At 35.9% G+C, this 19,285-nt stretch overlaps 2 protein-coding genes across 2 annotated transcripts; both read left to right on the forward strand.

Annotated features, from left to right (window-relative positions):
• Window positions 1-6,633: 6,633 nt before the first annotated feature.
• LOC110283980 (olfactory receptor 2G3-like) lies at window positions 6,634-7,563 on the forward strand. Its single transcript, XM_021149530.1, has one exon. It carries the CDS (start codon window positions 6,634-6,636, stop codon window positions 7,561-7,563), a length of 930 nt encoding a protein of 309 aa, XP_021005189.1.
• Window positions 7,564-17,154: 9,591 nt separating this feature from the next.
• On the forward strand, window positions 17,155-18,272 carry LOC110284049 (olfactory receptor 2B2-like). The gene has a single exon (XM_021149635.1). It carries the CDS (start codon window positions 17,227-17,229, stop codon window positions 18,172-18,174), a length of 948 nt encoding a protein of 315 aa, XP_021005294.1. The 5' UTR covers window positions 17,155-17,226; the 3' UTR covers window positions 18,175-18,272.
• The last annotated feature ends 1,013 nt before the right edge of the window (window positions 18,273-19,285 follow it).

A 19,285-nucleotide genomic window follows, 5' to 3' on the forward strand; every position in this document is an offset into this window, starting at 1 on the left:
GGACTCCAGAAAATCAAATAACCCCATTAAAATGGGATACAGAGCTAAACAAAGAATTCTCAACTGAGGAATATTCAATGGCTGAGAAGCACCTGAAAAAACATTCAGCATCCTTAATCATCAGGGAAATGCAAATCAAAACAACCCTGAGATTCCACACCAGTCAGAATGGCTAAGATCAAAAAGTCATGTGACAGCAGATGCTGGCAAGGATGTGGCAAAAGAGATTCACTCTTCCATTGTTGGTAGGATTGCAAGCTTGTACAACCACTCTGGAAATAAGTCTGGTGTTTCCTCAGAAAATTAGACATAGTACTACTGGAGGATCCAGCAATACTACTCCTGGGCATATATGCAGAAGATGCTCCAACTGGTAATAAGAACACATGCTCAACTATGTTCATAACAGCCTTATTTATTCATAGCAGCTATTGCCAGAAGCTGGAAAGATCCCAGATGTCCCTCAACAAAGGAATGGATACAGAAAATATGGTACATTTACAGAATGGAGTACTGCACAGCAATTAAAATCAACGAATTTATGAAATTCCTAGGCAAATGGATGGATCCTGATTGAGGTAACCCAATCACAAAAGAACTCACATGATATGCACTCACTGATAAGTGGATATTAGCCCAGAAACTTAGACTATCCACGATACAACTTGCAAAACACATAAAACTCAAGAAGATAGAAGACCAAAGTGTGGACACTGTCCCTTCTTATAATTGGTAACAAAACACCCCTGGAAGGAGTTACAGAGACGTTTGGAACTGAGACACAGGATGGACCATTCAGAGATTGCCCCACCCGGGGACCCATCCCATAATCAGCCACCAAACCCAGACACTATTGCATATGCCAGCAAGATTTTGCTGAAAGGACCCTGATATAGCTGTTTCTTGTGAGGCTATGCCAGTGCCTGGCAAACGCAGAAGTGGATGCTCACAGTCATCTCTTGGATGGAAACACAGGGCCCCGAATGAAGGAGCTAGAGAAAGTACCAAAAAAGCTGACCCTTGTTGCAGGGGTTGCTGGTGAGCTGGCTTGTAGAATGTGAGAGCAGAAGAGCCAGTTGGCTGACCGGCTCAGATACCTCACAGACCCATATCTTGGACTTTGAATTGGCCCACCCCAATATCTACCCCATTGATGAACATCTGGGGATATGAAGGAGCCAGTCCTACATATCCAAAGCTACAATATCTCCATAACACAAGGCAATAATAGGATATCTAAGAGGCATCTCAGTGATATTCCAGTATTGATAGAGTAGCAGAAGCCACAGGACTCAGACAAACCAATGAGTCATTGCAATGAACATTTGCAAGAAGTGAGGACCAAAGGGTATTGAAGTGAAAACTTCTGTTTCTTTGGAAAGTTAGTTACGTCAAATAATGTTTTGCTGGAGCACACAGGTGAAAGGATATCTTGCTAAAGCAGACATGTGAAAAGAATGTTTTGCTGAAGTCAACACAGGTGAAAGGATGTTTTGATATACCAAACACATGAAGGAACCTGTGATAGAGTATAAATATGACCCCACAGATAGTGGGAGATGAGCATTGAGCATTGGTTTGGTTTGCTCTGCCTAGCTCTTCTTTGCTAATGACATTCATGTGTTGGTTTGGCTTACATAGCATTGTTGAGCTTAACTTGTGGTAACAATGATACCATTGAGAGAATCTCACCCAAGGACTGCTTATGAGGTTCCAGCTTCAATGGCCTTGCCTCAGGCTCATTGGTGAGCCTTGCAGTTACTTCAGATAAGTGGGGGGCGCTATGGGGGACTTTTGGGATAGTATTGGAAATGTAATTGAGGAAAATATGTAATAAAAATAATAATAAAAAAAATAAAATAAAATAAAAAAAAAAAAATATCAGATTCCCTGGAAGCTCTGGGGGTACTGGCTAGTTCATATTGTTGTTCCTCCTCCCAGAGATTAAACCACTGACCAAAGAGGACACATGGTGGGACTCATGGCTCCAGCTACATATGTGGCCGAGAGGGCCTAGGGGTATATCAGTGGGAGGAGAGGCCCTATGTCCTATGAAGGCTCAGTGTGGAGGAATGACAGGGCCAGGAAGCAGGAGTGGATGGGTTGGTGGGGGTAGGGGGGGAGGGCATAGGGGGAGGGTGTTTTTTGGAGGGAAATCCAGGAAAGGAGATAACATTTGAAATGTCAATAAAGAAAATATGCCATAAAAGAAAAAAGAAAGAAAGTATATCAGATTCCCTAGAAATGCAGTTATGAATGGTCATAAGCCACCATGTAGATTCTGGGAATTAAATCCATGTGTTCTACAAGAGCAACAAGTAATCTTAACCACTGAGCTATCTTTCTAGCCCTAGGATGTTTTGTTTTTTTTTTTTTTAATACATATAACCAAGTCCCATTAGTGCTGCTTGCATACATCATATGATCTACAGAATTCTCTACCCAGGGGCCCTGTCATGGAGAAAAGTGAACTTTCCTGAGCAGCAATGGACTTCAAGTAACTTCTTAACCAGCAGTTTGGTCTTGTGAGCTCCCTTGATTATCCAAACAGAAAGACTGATTAGACTCACTAGCTTTCTCCAAGCCCTATGACCAAAATGTGTGCTGTCTCCAGCAAGAGGGTCTTACTTTCAAGTTCTGGTGGGAAACTCAGTGAAATTTCAATAGATTGTTTTCTTTTGGGAAACCTATTAACAAACAATTCAAGGGTTGGCAGTACCCTGTGACTAGGATTTTTTGTTTATTTGTTTGACAGTCTCTGGAAGGAGCAGTATACCTCTGATTGTTTGTTACATACTTTTTAAAAATATCTACAAAAACCAATGCTTAATGAAAAATTAATAAACCTGTAAGTTGAATTTAGATGACATTAAAGTAACTAGGTTTACTAATACTCCGTTTCCCTTTATTACTTTGAAGTATGATTTGAGAAATACCCAGAGTTGAGTATACTGACTTTTCTTTTGAATCAAGAACAAAAAATAAATTACTGATTTATAAAAAGTCATAGGTTATTCCAAGAATTCTATTATGTAGTTTATAACCTGATATCAGTAAATTTCATAAATGCATTTTAGAAAAAACTGACAAATATATCTGAACTATCAGTATTGCATGAAATAATTGTGAACCCAAGACTTCATTTTTCTGGCACTAAGATCAAACTACGTGAGAATGAGCTATTATTGTAAAGTATTCAGTATTATTGCTCAGAACCACATAGTGGAGAGCTCAATTTAATCCTTTTCATTTAATTAAATATTTTCCTCTTAGTTAAATGTTTACTTTCAACCATAATAACCATTACAAATATGTTTGCAAGTAAAAATACAAGGCACATAAATTCATCTGACTTATCTGACTTCATACTACTATATTAGTTTGTATATCTGCAAATTGCACTTTATCCTATATTACATTAAACAACACCTGGCAAGTCTTTGTTACTTAAAAAAAGTAAGAAAAACATCTTCACCAGCTATCACTATTTTAAATTCTCCTTCTATTTTTTTCAAACCATTTTTAATTTCCTAAAAATAAAATTCAGGAAAAGTGCCGAGCATGGTGGCACACACCCTTAATCCCAGCACTCGGGAGGCAGAGGCAGGAGAATTTCTGAGTTCGAGGCCTGCCTGGTCTACAGAGTGAGTTCCAGGACAGCCAGGGCTACACAGAGAAACCCTGTCTCAAAAAAAATTTTAGGAAAAGACTTGAACAGGTACCAAATATAAGCTCTCTCCATGAAAAATTGAAAAAGACAAACTAGCCAACTACCTCAGTCATCAGGTGTATGTGAATCAAGATTATAGCATGATGCCCTTTGCATACTACCAAAATTCCTGAAATTAAAAGACAGATAGTACTGAGTGTGACCTAGATGCATCTGCCTGCAGAGTGTCAATTTGGAGTGCAATGGATCCATCAACTTCTGGAAGCATGCCTAATTTCCGACTAAACAATCCTATTCCAAGAGCTACAACCAAAATACTTACATTTTTATTTACCTAAATATAGCCAGAGAAGCATTCTTTATGAAAGACACAACTCAGAAACAGAAAAAAAGTCATTAGCCCAATAGCAAAAAAATGGTGTATGGCATATTAAAACAATAAAATCCAGTGTGGAAGGAGGTTGTACTCTGCTGTTAACATGGACCAAAATAAATGACTCTTAGAAAGATATTGTTGAATTAATGGTGGCAGAGACAAAAAGAGCAACATGAAATATTTCTTGAACCTTGTTCAATTTACACTAATAGTTACACAGGGCTCAGTTAAACATATGGAAGTTTGCTAATATAATATGGAGAAAGGATGGAAAAATAGAAAATTTAGTTATAGTTAAAAATGAAATTATATGAATAATACACATGTACACATCCACATGTTAAATAAATTATTGATGAAAATTTAACATGAAAACAGTTGAAATTCCTTAAACATTCTATATAGGCAGGTTATGAAGGCAAAAGTTATTACATATGGGTTTTTTTTTTCTTATACTTAAATAATTGAAATATCAGAGATCACCGAGTCTCCTTCTAAATGGCCTTCTGGGAAAGTTCAACTTTGGATGCAATGCAGCATGAGATTAATTGCCATAATGGGAGACCTGTGCCCCTGGAAGATTTCCATCAAGGTGGCCTGTATCCTTGCACAATCTCTCTTGCTTTGCTAGTCTTCAGAGAATTACATCTTCAAATAGTAGCACCTACAATTAACACAGTGCCGAGACACTGATTTTCATTCAAGGTAATAACACTACAAGCTCTCAGACTCAGATTTCAATATTGCTTCAACATTATTATCCTTATGAAAGAATGAAGGAAATTATCTTCTGCACTAGTTTTCTACCACATATGTCCTAGTTTATGTCTGTACAAGTGTGTGATTCTTAACAAGACTCAGGTTTTAAATGATATTTGCACACCTGGGTGAAAAGAGACAGCAAGAACCTCAGGTGTGATTAGGAGTGTATCAGGGAGAAAACAATTCTAGAAACCCAAGATGAGCTTTCGCTAATAGAGAACGGATCCATGGTCATGAATTTGTCTTATCACATTCTCCGGAGGCTGCCCATGTTTGTAAGTGTTTTAGCAGTGATATAGGACATTTAATTTGATTGAGATGGGTAAGGAGCCCACAAATAGGAGTAGAACATAAATGGTATGTCTGCCTTCATTTCATTCCTTTGGTGGCTACAAAATGAGAAAACAATACCCATTTGTCCTTGTATGTATATGTAGTTATGTAACTGTGTGTGCATTTATTAGAATTGGAACTACATATTCAATTTATGTTACAGTCACTATAAGCTAATTCAATATGTGTACACATTATGTATATTCATATGTAATAACAATGTGTATGTGTTTAGATTTACTCATACTATTAGTATGTGTGTGTACAAACACACAATATGGTTTTCTCCTCAAGAGTTCCTTCATATCTCTTTTTATCACTGTGTAGCCATCTTTGTAACTTCAGTCATCACTCAGACACTTCACATTGTTATTGGTTATCGGGTCCTTGACTTAATTTTCAGAGTTCTGTAACAGTTTTACATAATAAACGAAATTTGTTAATAGTTAAGAATTATTTCATATAAGTTACATCCATGGCTAATTTTCCCAATAATAAAAAGTACAGGATATGAAATTATATTTAAGGAAGAATTTTGAGGTGTTACTGGTACTGATATCAAGTACCAATTGCATTATTTGGCATAGTGGTTACAGCTTTGGGGCACAAAAGAAAGCAATGAGTTCACCTTAGCTGTTTCTATTTGTAAATCTTGCAAATCTCTTAAAGTTGTTCCTTTTGTCTCCTCAAACAAAAATTAATGATTATTAGGTACACACTGAAGTAGCCTATTCCATTTGCCTGAGAATCCCTAATTATATTGGCAATATGCTCTACGTTCAGATTCACCCACCCTCTCTTTCAACATATAAAATCAGAACGCTAATAACTCCATCCACCATCGCATAACTAAGGAACAGAACTGTGTAAATGCAATCTAATCCTATTCACCACAAGCTGGTAGCTGGTAGACTGGATGAGCTATTGATTCTTATAAGCAACATGTTTCTAAACCCATATATGCATAAAATTTACAATCCTGAAAGACATGTTAATAGTTTCATCAATACAAAAAAAATGTTTGATATTTTACATCAAAAGTAGCCTTTATAAGCTCCAGAACCTGTTCATATTATTTTAAAAACTTTTTTTAAAGTGCCTAGTTTCAAGATTGTAGTTGAAGGAAGTAATTTTTAAATAATTAATTATCTATACTAAGCACTAAAGACACTATACTTTTTATTTCATTTGAGTGAATTACCAGCTATAAGCGAATCAGATACATTTATTCCCTTGATACACTTTCTTCTGTGACAAACTCTCAGCTTCTCATAGCTACTACCCAAGCAAAGACTTTGATTCTACACTATGTGCCTCTCAAAAGAGTCATATCCTTTCCGTGACAAAATCTACCTTAACTTCTATAAGACCCTGCATAATAAATCAATGCAAGTTTTTTTCAGTGTCAGCATTTTTAATTATTTTATAGACAATGATATTGTGACCTCTTAATTTGTAATATTTTCCTTCTTGTCTACACCAGGTGACGGGGATGATTAACAGCACTGTCAATAGTAACTTCATTCTGGTGGGTTTCTCAGATCAGCCTCAGCTGGAAAGAAGACTCTTCATTGTAGTTTTAATTTCCTATCTTCTCACTCTGGTGGGAAATACAATCATTATTTTGATCTCTTCAATAGATGCTAAACTCAAAACCCCTATGTACTTTTTTCTCACTCACCTCTCCTTTGTTGACATCTGTTTCACCACCAGTATTGTCCCCCAACTGCTATGGAACCTGAAGGGACCAGCCAAGACTATCACAGCTGTGGGCTGTGCAGTGCAGCTTTATGTCTCTCTGACTCTGGGCTCTACTGAATGTATTCTCCTGGCAGTAATGGCTTTTGATCGCTATGCTGCTGTCTGCAAACCTCTCCACTATGTAGCTGTGATGAATCCACAGCTCTGCCGGGCTCTAGCAGGAATCTCGTGGCTCAGTGGAATAGGAAATGCTCTCATCCAAGGAACAATCACCCTTTGGCTCCCACGTTGTGGCCACCTGTGGCTCCACCACTTCTTTTGTGAAGTCCCCTCCATGATCAAGCTTGCCTGTGTGGACATTCATGCCAATGAGGTCCAACTCTTTGTAGCCTCATTGGTCTTGCTGCTCCTACCCTTAGCACTGATACTGACGTCCTATGGACATATAGCTAAGGCAGTTATAAGAATCAAGTCATCCCAGGCTTGGCGTAGAGCCCTGGGCACATGTGGATCCCATTTGATGGTTGTGTCTCTCTTTTATGGGAGCATCACAGCCATCTACATCCAGCCGAACAGTTCATATGCCCACACCCATGGGAAATTCATCTCTCTCTTTTACACTGTTATGACCCCAACCCTTAATCCCCTCATCTACACACTGAGGAATAAGGAGGTGAAAGGGGCTCTCGGACGGCTCTTCAATAGAGCCTCTGGAGTGTGACAGGACTTTACAATTAGAGGATCCTGAACATACTGTCATATAATGTTGCACTGGAGTCATCTTGGCCTATGAAGCTCACTATATGGTTTGCCAGTGTTCCAATGCACTTGGCCGCGTGCCTGCTGTCTTCTCAGTCTCTTCCCAGGATGTTTTGGGGCTTAGGTGAAGCAATATTACCCCACATCTCTGGAAGTCCCTGACTCTTCTGTTTCTCATACTATCCTTATTCTCCATTCCTTAATTTTTTTCATCTTTGCATATGAACTCTCAAACATTACCATAATGCTCTATAGCATGTTCCTCCCCAGGAATATTCTAATAATCCAAGAAATTAGCTTTTCCCAAGTTTACAGCAAACATCACCATAAATATTGCAGAAAACATTGGGAAAGTTAAACCACAGACTTGGGATTTTAACTCTACTATTTCTTTTCTGAGCTTGTGCAGATTTTAGTAAAATCTTCATTTCCATATTGAGTATTAATTTAAAAGTAATGTTTGTCATTATGATAACCAACATATTTCGTACTAAATGGTAAATAAATAGGATGTTCTCAAACTTCTATTTTTATGATTATAATGTTGATATATTCAGGCTTATCATGTTTGATTATATCAAGTAATATTTCTTACCCAGTTTGTATTTATTTATACAAAGAGAAAGGTAAATGAAAAATAACCTAGTTGAAAATGTGACCATAATGAAGTAATCATTGTTGCATATTTGTTTGTAATGTATACTTTTTAAAGTGTGATTCTTCAGGCTAGAGAGATGGCTCAGAGGTGTAAGAGCACTGGCTACTCCTCCAGTGATCCTGAGTTCAGTTCCCAGCTATAACCTGGTGGTCCATAACCATCTGTAATGAGATCTGGTGATGTCTTCTGGCCTGTAGGCATACATGCAGGCAGAATGCTGTATACATAATAAATAAATAACTCTTCTAAAAATGTTATTCTGTCATTCAGTTTTATTAAATTGTTTATTTTATTTTTTGAGATTATAATTACATCTTTTTCCACTCTAGACTCTCCCATATGCCCCTCCTTGTTCAGTGTTGTGGTAGTTTGATTATGCTTGGCAACAGAATAGCACTATTAGGAGACTAGAGTAAGTGTGTCTTTGATGTCACTGTCGGGGTGGGATTTGAGACCCTACTCCTAGCTGCCTGGAAGATAATCAATTTTTTTGCTTTTCTTCAGATCAAGATGCAAAACTCTAAACTCCTTTTCTAGGACCATGTTTGTCTGGATGTTGCCATGATTCCCGTTATGATGATATAAACTAAACCTCTAAATCTGTAAGCCAACCCCAATCAAATGTTTGCCTTTATAAGAGTTGTCTTGGTAATGTCTCTTCACAGCAATGGAAACCCTAAGACCCAAATTGCTTGATTTTAATGATGGCAATGGAATCAAAGGCATTCTTCCAAGACAAAAGTTCTGTGTGTGGAAATAAATAGCAGCATCTGAAATAGGAAGAATGAGGTCTTGACTGCTTCATTTCTATCATGAGTTCAATTTTATATTGTATTAGAATAGTTAGAAAATAATCAGGAATGTGTCAGTAAGTAACATGTGTCATTAATAAATTCTTTCTCATCCTAACAAAACTGATACTCTCAAGGAGTGGATATGATCTTGATGGACATAAAACTTTTTTACAGAGATAAAGTATCCAAGTAATTACTAGTCATTACTAATGCCTTACTCAATCCATTTGTAATAATCAAACAGAATAGGCTTTATCCATTTTAAATAAGTTTTTTAGTTGTTTTATGTAAATGTGTACTTTATGAAAGTTTACTGTGATGGAATCAACTCAGCTGCAATCTAATGATGGTGACTTCTTTGTAGCATTAGGTTTGATTTCCATGATTTCTGATTCACAGAGTATGGGGAAGATGTATTCTTCACAATAACATGAACTCAAACTCTAAAAGACATTTTTGCCAAACAGTATAGAGTATCTTCTATGGTTAGTCACCTAGTTTTCTCTCCCCCACATCATGGAAGTTGTTCACCCAGTATAGTTATAACACATGGCATGTACTTAAAGTTATTCTTGAAAATATATACAAGCACAATCCAATTTTCACCTTATACTTACCTACTTTATGCTTTTTGTTATAATTAGTTTTATAGCTATGAGTTATATATTTCCCTATTATCTTCTGTTAAATGTTTGCAATTTTCTGGTATCCATGCATAATCCCTCATACTAAAACTTAATGAATAATAAGTTTATATAAAATAAACCTGTAACCTTTCCCCATTTAAAAATTGTTTTTAGAAAAAAATGTGAAGGTAAACAATGGCTAATCAAAATATCAACCATTTATCAATAATAGTTTAAGAATCACTATAAGTACATCACTATAAGCAATTAGGAGATGCTTGTATTGCCCATATTACTTGTGAACCCAGAAGATGCTCCAACATATAATAAGGACACACGCTCTACTATGTACATAGCAGCCTTATTTATAATAGCCAGAAGCTGGAAATAACCCAGATGTCCCTCAACAGAAAAATGGGTACAGAAGATGTGGTAAAATTACACAATGGAATACTACACAGATATTAAAAACAATGAATTTATGAAATTCTTAGGAAATGGATGGATCTGGAGGATATCATCCTGAGTGAGGTAACCCAATCATAAAAGAACACACATGGTATGCACTCATTGAAAAGTGGTTATTAGCCCAGAAACTTAGAATACCCAAGATACAACTCACAAACCACATGAAACACACGGAGAAGGAAGACCAAAGTGTGGATACTTTGATCCTTCTTAGAAGGAGGAACAAAGTACCCATGGAAGGAGTTACAGAGACAAAGTGTGGAGCAGAGATTAAAGGAATTATCATCCAGAGACTGCCCCACCTGGGGATCCATCCCGAATACAATCACCAAACCCAGACACTATTGTGGATGCCAACAAGTACTTGCTGACAGGAGCCTGATATAGCTGTCTGCTGAGAAGCTCTGCCAGTGCCTGACAAATACTGAAGTGGATGCTTACAGCCATCCATTGGACTGAGCACAGGGTCCCCAATGAAGGAGCTAGAGAAAGGACCCAAAGAGTTGAAGGAGTTTCCATCCCATAGGAGGAACCACAATATAAACTAACCAGTAGCCCCAGAGCTTTCAGGAACCAAACCACCAACCAAAGAGCACACATGGTGGGATTCATGGCTCCAGCTGCATATGTAGCAGAAGATGGCCTAGTTGGTCATCAATGGGAGGAGAGGCCCTTGGTTCTGTGAAGGCACTATGCCCCAGTGTAGGGGAATGCCAGGGCCAGGAAGCAGGAGTGGGTGTGTTGGTGAGCAGGGGGAGGAAGGAGTGGATAGGGAATAGGGTTTCAGAGGGGAAACCAGGAAAAGGGATAACATTTGAAATATAAATAAAGAAAATATCTAATAAAAAATAAGTGTGGACACTTTGCCCCTTCTTAGAATTGGGAACAAAACACCCATGGAAGGGGTTACAGAGACAAAGTTTGGAGCTGTAACGAAAGGATGGACCATCTAGAGACTGCCATATCCAGGGATCCATCCCATAATCAGCTTCCAAACGCTGACACCATTGCATACACTAACAAGATCTTGCTGAAAGGACCCAGATATAGCTGTCTCTTGTGAGACTATGCCGGGGCCTAGCAAACACATAAGTGGATGCTCACAGTCAGCTATTGGATGGGCCACAGGGCCCCCAATGGAGGAGCTAGAGAAAGTACCCAAGGAGCTAAAGGGATCTGCAATCCTATAGGTGGAACAACAACAATATGGACTAACCAGTACCCACCTGGAGCTCGTGTCTCTAGCTGCATATGAATCAGAAAATGGCCTAATCGGCCATCAGTGGAAAGAGAGGCCCATTAGTCGTGCAAACTTTATATGCCTCAGTACAGAGGAACGACAGGGCCAAGAAGTGGGAGTGGGTGGGTGGGGGAGCATGTGGGGGACTTTTGGGATAGCATTGGAAATGCAAATGAAATAAATACCCAATAAAAGAAAAAAGAAAAAATAAGTGGTAACAATTCAAAACTTTGCCTAAAAGATGAATAGTCTCCAGGTCCACACAAACCAATATATAATCAAATTTTCCTTTTCAATATTCATACTTAGAAACATTTCACAACAAGATGAAGTTATACCACTTTTCTTAAAACAATAAGCACGTATGAAGGGAAGTTTATCTATTACTAGTTCCCATTAGAAATTCTCTTATTTGACCAGGTCTTATTTGAGTTGGTTAGATTTCTTCTTTACTCACTCTAAAGTTTGTTTTGTTTTAATTCTTTTTTTCTTGTTTGTTTCTGGAGTTTTCTTTCTGTCTGGTCCCTCTGGTTCTTTGCTTCTGGACATGCTGGCAACAATGAGGATAATTATGCTGAATCTCAGAGGTTTAAAACAGGATACAACTACGGAAATGGTGGGAACCTCCCTGTTGATTTGTGGGGCCAGAAAATAGTCATAAATTAGAGGTGGCTACTTAAATTTGGCCTTTTCATAGGTCAGAAAGAAGAGATTCTGGCAGAAACTCGTCTGCATGCCATTTCTAAGCCACAGGTCAGTCTCATTCCACTCCTGATCATTATGCACAAACTCTATAGACCCAGCACCAGGAAAACATGGGAGGGATCTGGAGAGGGAAGGTGAGTCAAGTCAGTCATTTATTTCATTTTGCTATGGCTCCCAGGAATGGGATGGAAAACTATATAAACTAATAAATGTATAAAGCAATAATTTTAAACTGAAAGATTAGTTCTCTCTATTCATCTTCATTTTCATTTTTAAAAGTATGGAAACTGTACTGATACCGGATTTGAAGCCTAACATTAGTCAATCCTTGTTTTTGAATTTTGTGCAACTTGAGCAGGTGCTGAATGTAATCTCTTTGTACTTGTTTCTTCTGTTCAAGATAATATTTATTTAGAGATTTATGGTCTTCTTATATATATATGTGCAAGTTATATATGCATAATACATATATATTCATGTTTAGAAAAAACCTGATATGTGCATTTTAGTCACTGCTCATGTTATTTACAATCAGAACCTTGTATCCTCATTTAATATCTGTAAATAAACTTTTTTAGCATTTTCAGAGTGACTGTTTTTTGCATTTCAATGTTTGTTGGTACTAAAATAGAGAATTTTGTGTACAAATCTATTTAGTACTCAAAGCCCAAACATATCATTAACGTTGAAGCTGTTTAAATTTGACAATTAAAAATAAGGGTATCTAATAACCAGGTCAGGAAGTTACAACTATAACAGTAGCTAAGCAAATTTGGCTTATTGGCATATACCTGGGCCAGTGTAGAAGTTGAAGAGCACAGAAAAATTTAAACATCTGAGATCCATCGTTAGCTACCTGCCTTAAGTCCTAATGACTGTCTTCAAACTCAGGACCCTCCATTCCTTTGCACAATTTTATAAGATCAATTAGATACATTTTACATATATAATTCCTCCCTTCATGGGGACCACAGCATATTTTTACTTCTGATTTACGTAAATTAAGTTTCCCTAAACACCATAATTATTTTATATATCAGAAAGGCAACCACTCCCTTCCCCAAAGTCCTTTCAAGGCAAATCAACTGGGTTGCCTTAGTTAGCCTTAATTGTCTCCCTCATTTTGCAGTTTTGTTCTTTCTGTGCTTCTCTATGGCAAGCACTGATTTAAGCATCTTCTGTGAGTCAGTGCAAAAATAGTACGTTCTTCATATGAGTCTTTCCCTCCCACTCTTTGTTTCTTCTCTTTTTTCTCTCAACTCTACCTTAAAATTTATGAATTGGTCTTTTATCACTATTCATTTTTCTTCTATATTCCTATAAATATTTAATATTTAAGACTGTATCAAGTACTTAAAACTGTAGAAATATGCTATTATCCATATATTAAAAACTGTAATGTTGACTACTCTTATTAATTTATTATACTTATAATACATTTTATTATACAATATATTACAAATAAATGTTATATATTTAATATTTATTAAATACTTTAAAATTATATTAAATATATCATGGATGAATCTCACATTATGAGGGAGAAAAATCTCTTCCACAAAATGTGGTTGTACGAGTTTTACTTAAAATCTCAGAAAAAAATGCATTGATTATGATCCTACATTCTCACATATTTCAAAACAATAAACAGTATATTTTACTAAAAATTTAATATTATATAATATATAAGTATATATAATATAGTATTATTATATGTAATATATGTATAAATTATTTGTGTACTTATGGTATACATATATTAAATGTGCTATATTATCATAAATTATATACATAGATAATTATGAAATACATTTTATTATATTTTATTCATATATTTTTATGATTATATAATAGATATCCTATGAATTATTTATATATACTATTATATAACATTAAAACCAGTTTTATAAAATATAATTATATAATTTGAAATTATTGGAAATAGCCCATGCTTATCTCAGACACTCAATAGCAATTATAAACAGAAACAAAAGCCTATACCTATTTGGAGAGAAATGATGGGAAAATGGTATGATAATCACTGTGAAACACAGTACAATAACCTTGGCTTTTATTTACAGTTTAGAAAAATACTATGAAATTTTCAGAACCTCAAAAATGATATTCTGAATGCAGCCTTTGCAAAGCACTCATCCACAGAGGACAAAGGCAACATTCTGCAGCTGGCTTTTTAGAGATTCTGATTGTTCAGAAGTTACAGGAATGCTGAGTACCATCCATGACTGAATCTGCAACCCAAGAGAAAACTTCATTTGTTCTCAAAGCAAAATTTGGGTCATGATTACAGAGAAAAATAAAGGTTGTTCTTAATGCCAAATAAAACTTTATTCTTCTATTCTACAGGAAATGCTGCCTGTCCCATCTCCTTGGGAATTTAATACAAGAAATTAGCATGTTTTGGAAACAATATTTCTAAAGACACAGTCCCTGGAAAAGAAGTGGAAAAAGAGTGGAATTATATGGGACAATTTTGAAATGAGGAATGGAATTAATGTGGTAAAAAAGAACTAATTCTATAAGGTAGAAGTCTCAATAATCAACTTAATTTTCCATAGATGGTCATAGGCATCTGGAAATTTCTAGAGCAATTTCATAACAATTTTACTGTATAAGTTATTAATATTGTTGCTGTTTCTTACATTACAATTTATATCATATATCAAATGGTACCGCTGTATATCTTTAATTACAAAATAAATGAATTTCAATTTTCAATGGTTGTGAAAACAATACAGAGTTTATATTCAAGTACTTTGATTTGTTTTAACTGGTAGACTCCTTAAAAGTTATGAAGTGATACACTCAAAGCCCACTGATTCTTATGAAGTAAAATAAATATATTTATTGGTTATTTACAGGAATTTTATAAATAGAGGTAGAAGGATACATATATAATATTTCTTACTATGCCTCAGGCATGGAATGAAAAAGTAAAATGTTTTTCTGGAGAAAAATATTAAAGGAACTTATTAAGATTAAAGAGAAGAAAAAGTAGTGATAGCAAGATACTAATGTAATCTATCAGAATTTTTTTTAATTCTAAATTAAATATTATGAAATAGTCACCTATTATATAGTATATAGTCTAATACATGCTCTTGCTCATAAAGTTTTATAGTTACCCATAAAGAATACCCAATTTGAAGTTCTCTCAAGATGAATACCACATTTATCATATCAAGAAGAGATTATATATATATATATATATATGTATATATATATATGGTATATATTTTATATATGGGTATATGTATATACCACATATATGATATCCATATATAATTAATTATACACACACATACATAGATACACACATACACACACACCTAAATATAGTAGGAATTGGGTTTTGAACTGTAATTTCTTGACTAAAGTAAGAAAATTACAATATTTGGAAAGCTACAGATCATGGGTCATTAATGTAAATTCCATGGGTCTGCTTTAGTCTTTCTTCATCACTACAGATTTAATGAATAGACAAATAAGAATTGGTCCAGATGACAATTTTGATGATACAGGAAAATAAAATTCAAAGGGAATTATCACTTCTATATACCAAAATAATTAGGATAAACAAAATGAAAGTAAGCTTGCAATTTACATTATATTACTGAATATGTTTACTTATATACATGTTGCTATGCTTGTTTTAAAGAAGAAGAATATTGAAACATGAAACAATTAATGATACTCAAAATTACAGTTAGTAAGCAGAATGACTGTGATATGAACAAAGAAGTAAAAAAATGCCTTTTATAAAATAACCAAAAAGAAATATAGTTCAAATTTATACAAATACAAGGATTAAACAAAATGAATTTAAGCATGTGTTTATTTATTGTATGTATACATGTTTGTACATAAATGTGGGTATTTGCATGTGAAGGCTTGTGAGAGGAAGATTAGAAAATGTCAGGAATCATTTCTTAAAATTGTTTTAAAGCAAGGTATCTTATTTTTCTGCTGCTGTGATGAACATATGAACTTCTGGCAAATTCTCATGTCTCCCATCTTACTGGAGGAGTATTGGGATTACAGATATGGCCCACTATCCCCACATGTGGCCTTATTGCGTTTTTAATTATATAGGCTCCAGTGATAAACCTTGGGCTATATGGCTTGGGTCACAAGCCTTTTACCAACTGAGTTGTTTCCCAGCCCAACAAAAACAAATTTAAGACAAGAATTAGAAGAATTGGCCATTGAGGTTACTTTTCATAAGTGATAATATAAAGGAATTTCAAGATTTGAATGGGGCAGCTGAGATGATAGACAGTAGAACTAGTGAGTCATATTTCAGAATAAAGGAGGCAGAAGGGAAATGTGTACATTTGTGTGTGCTGATAACACTGAGCAATTAGAAATTGATACACATATTCTACAAGGATTTAAACATTTGGAACTCTGGTGTTTCTCTAAGATGAAAAGTCCTTTATATAGATATTTTTAAACAGCATGTTCACAATCTACAAATATCTTAGGCCTGAAATTCTAAGAACTTACTTAAACCTCTGCCTTGTTCTTCTATGATGCTTTTTATCTTGCCATAGGATGGGCTGGAGAACTTGGAAACAACAAAAGAAGTCCTGACATGACATCTTATCACCCAGGTTTTGTGAAATGTTCCAGGTTACATGAGATTCCTGGTCTTATTCTCAGTGTGAGAAAGATAGATGTATCAAAGTGCCTCAGCCCTGTCTAAAGCACAGACCTACTGCACTCTGCCTGTGCTACTTTGTTCAAGTGGTTTGGAGGAACTCTGTTTTCTCCAAATTGGTGTTAATCTATACTATATACTATGTTGTTGCTACTAAATACCCACATCATGTCAAGCCAATTGTATTACTGCTGAAGCATTTTAAAAGTAAATATACCAAAATACAGAGAATAGCTAACCTGAATTAACCAGCCATTAATTAAGCAACATTCCCTAGGTACACTGCTAATCTTTCAATACTACAACCATGCTGAGACAACATTATATGGAGAGAAAACAAGAACCATGTCTCTGTATTACTTCTAATTTGCTATTGTTTCCTCCATTGTGACTATCCCTGAAATTGGATATTTTACAGGATATTCTAAAGCTAGAATTTTAGCTGTTAATACTAATATGTGGATCAATAATCAGAGCTCAGTAGATGACTTCATCTTATTGGGATTTTCTGACCAGCCTTGGCTGGAGACACCTCTCTTTGTAATTTTTCTGGTGGCCTACATCTTTGCCTTATTTGGTAATATCTCCATTATCCTGGTTTCCCGCCTAGACCCCCAGCTTGACAGCCCCATGTACTTTTTTGTCTCCAACCTTTCTCTTCTGGACCTCTGCTATACTACAAGCACTGTCCCTCAGATGTTGGTCAACCTTAGAGGGCCTGAAAAGACCATCAGCTATGGTGGCTGTGTGGCCCAGCTCTATATTTTCTTGGCTTTGGGCTCAACTGAATGCATCCTTCTGGCCATCATGGCCTTTGACCGCTTTGCTGCCATTTGCAGGCCCCTTCACTATCCTATCATCATGAACCAGAAACGGTGCATTCATATGGCCACAGGGACCTGGATTAGTGGATTTGCAAACTCTCTTGTGCAGTCCACCCTCACTGTGGTAGCCCCCAGGTGTGGACAGAGGGTAATAGACCATTTCTTCTGTGAAGTCCCAGCCCTTTTGAAACTAGCTTGCACTGACACAAGTGTGAATGAAGCTGAGCTTAATGTTCTTGGAGCTTTGCTGCTCTTGGTGCCTCTCAGCCTCATCCTGGGTACCTATGTGTTCATTGCTCAGGCAGTGCTCAAACTCCGTTCTGCTGAGAGTCGCTGGAAGGCATTTAATACCTGTGCTTCACATCTGCTGGTGGTTTCCCTCTTCTACTTCACAGCTATCAGTATGTATGTTCAGCCTCCCTCAAGCTACTCTCATGAAAGGGGCAAGATCATGGCTCTGTTCTATGGAATTGTCACACCTACCCTCAACCCATTCATCTATACTTTGAGGAATAAGGATGTTAAGGCTGCCCTGAGGAGGGCACTAACAAAGGAGTTTTGGGTCAAGACAAGGCAGTAGCTAGAGAAAGATCAAAGAAGCAAGAATTAACAGATTTGCTTCTCAAAGACAATTCTGGACTTGGAATTCATGAGGGAACCATCAATCAAATGCCACAGAGATCACAAGAGTAACTGGGCCAAGAAGGAAACAGTAAACTATTGGTTAAACATATACTGCATTTACATACTTATAAAAGTGCAATAGATCTTTCATTGTGGCAATAACCTTATGGGATGCTTGAGCTGCAGCAAGACTGAGCACTGTGATTGAAGGATTCATACAACACCACATAGCCATAACATTTGTGATTCTGAGTCACAGCAAAGACACTAATGTTGAAGCACTTAAAAAATCTGCAAGAAAATTTTAGATCACAATTTTAAATATAAATTATTTTGAAGTATACCTTATTTAATATTTCATCCCATACCCAACACAATTTGGAGTTGTTACTCAATAAATAGGCCATGGTTTAAAAATGTCTAGTTTGGGGAAAAAAAAGGCAGAACAGTGTGATGATTTGTACAAGAAAAACTAATTAGAATGTTGAAAATGTTCTAACTGAAGAAGGTTAAATCACATGAAATTTAAACACTTGAAAAGGCATTCAAGGCATGTATATTCTATTTCCATGTATGGTTGTGAGAATAATAATATTAAATTAAAAACTTTGGTCTATATTGATATATTTTATATATTTTATAACTATTTGCTTTTTGGCTGATTAACAAATACATATTGGGTAAAACTGTAAGGGAGAATTGAGTTCAGCAAATACCAGCACTGATGCCTTAATAGGAGTAAAAATCATATTGAATCATAAACATGATTTCTTCAACCAGTTTAAGTTGTATGTGTAAGATAATTTTTTGTCACTCTTATCAACAAATGTGTGCAGCAACACTTTTGCTTAATTCAATGTGTATGACGGAGAGAAAAGGGGGCAGAGAGATGGGGTGAAGGCATCTAGGTAATATTTGAAAGTACTTTGAACTTTTCTAAAAGGACACTGAATTTAATACTTAAAAATTGAAGTAGTAAAAGAAATCATAGATGTGTTTTTAATACTAAGATTCACAAGAGAAAAACAAGTTCCACAATTTGGAGTCAATCTTGAAGCATACGTGAA

This window comes from Mus caroli, chromosome 17 (assembly GCF_900094665.2).
Source record: "Mus caroli chromosome 17, CAROLI_EIJ_v1.1, whole genome shotgun sequence".
NCBI classification, from domain to species: Eukaryota; Metazoa; Chordata; class Mammalia; order Rodentia; family Muridae; genus Mus; species Mus caroli.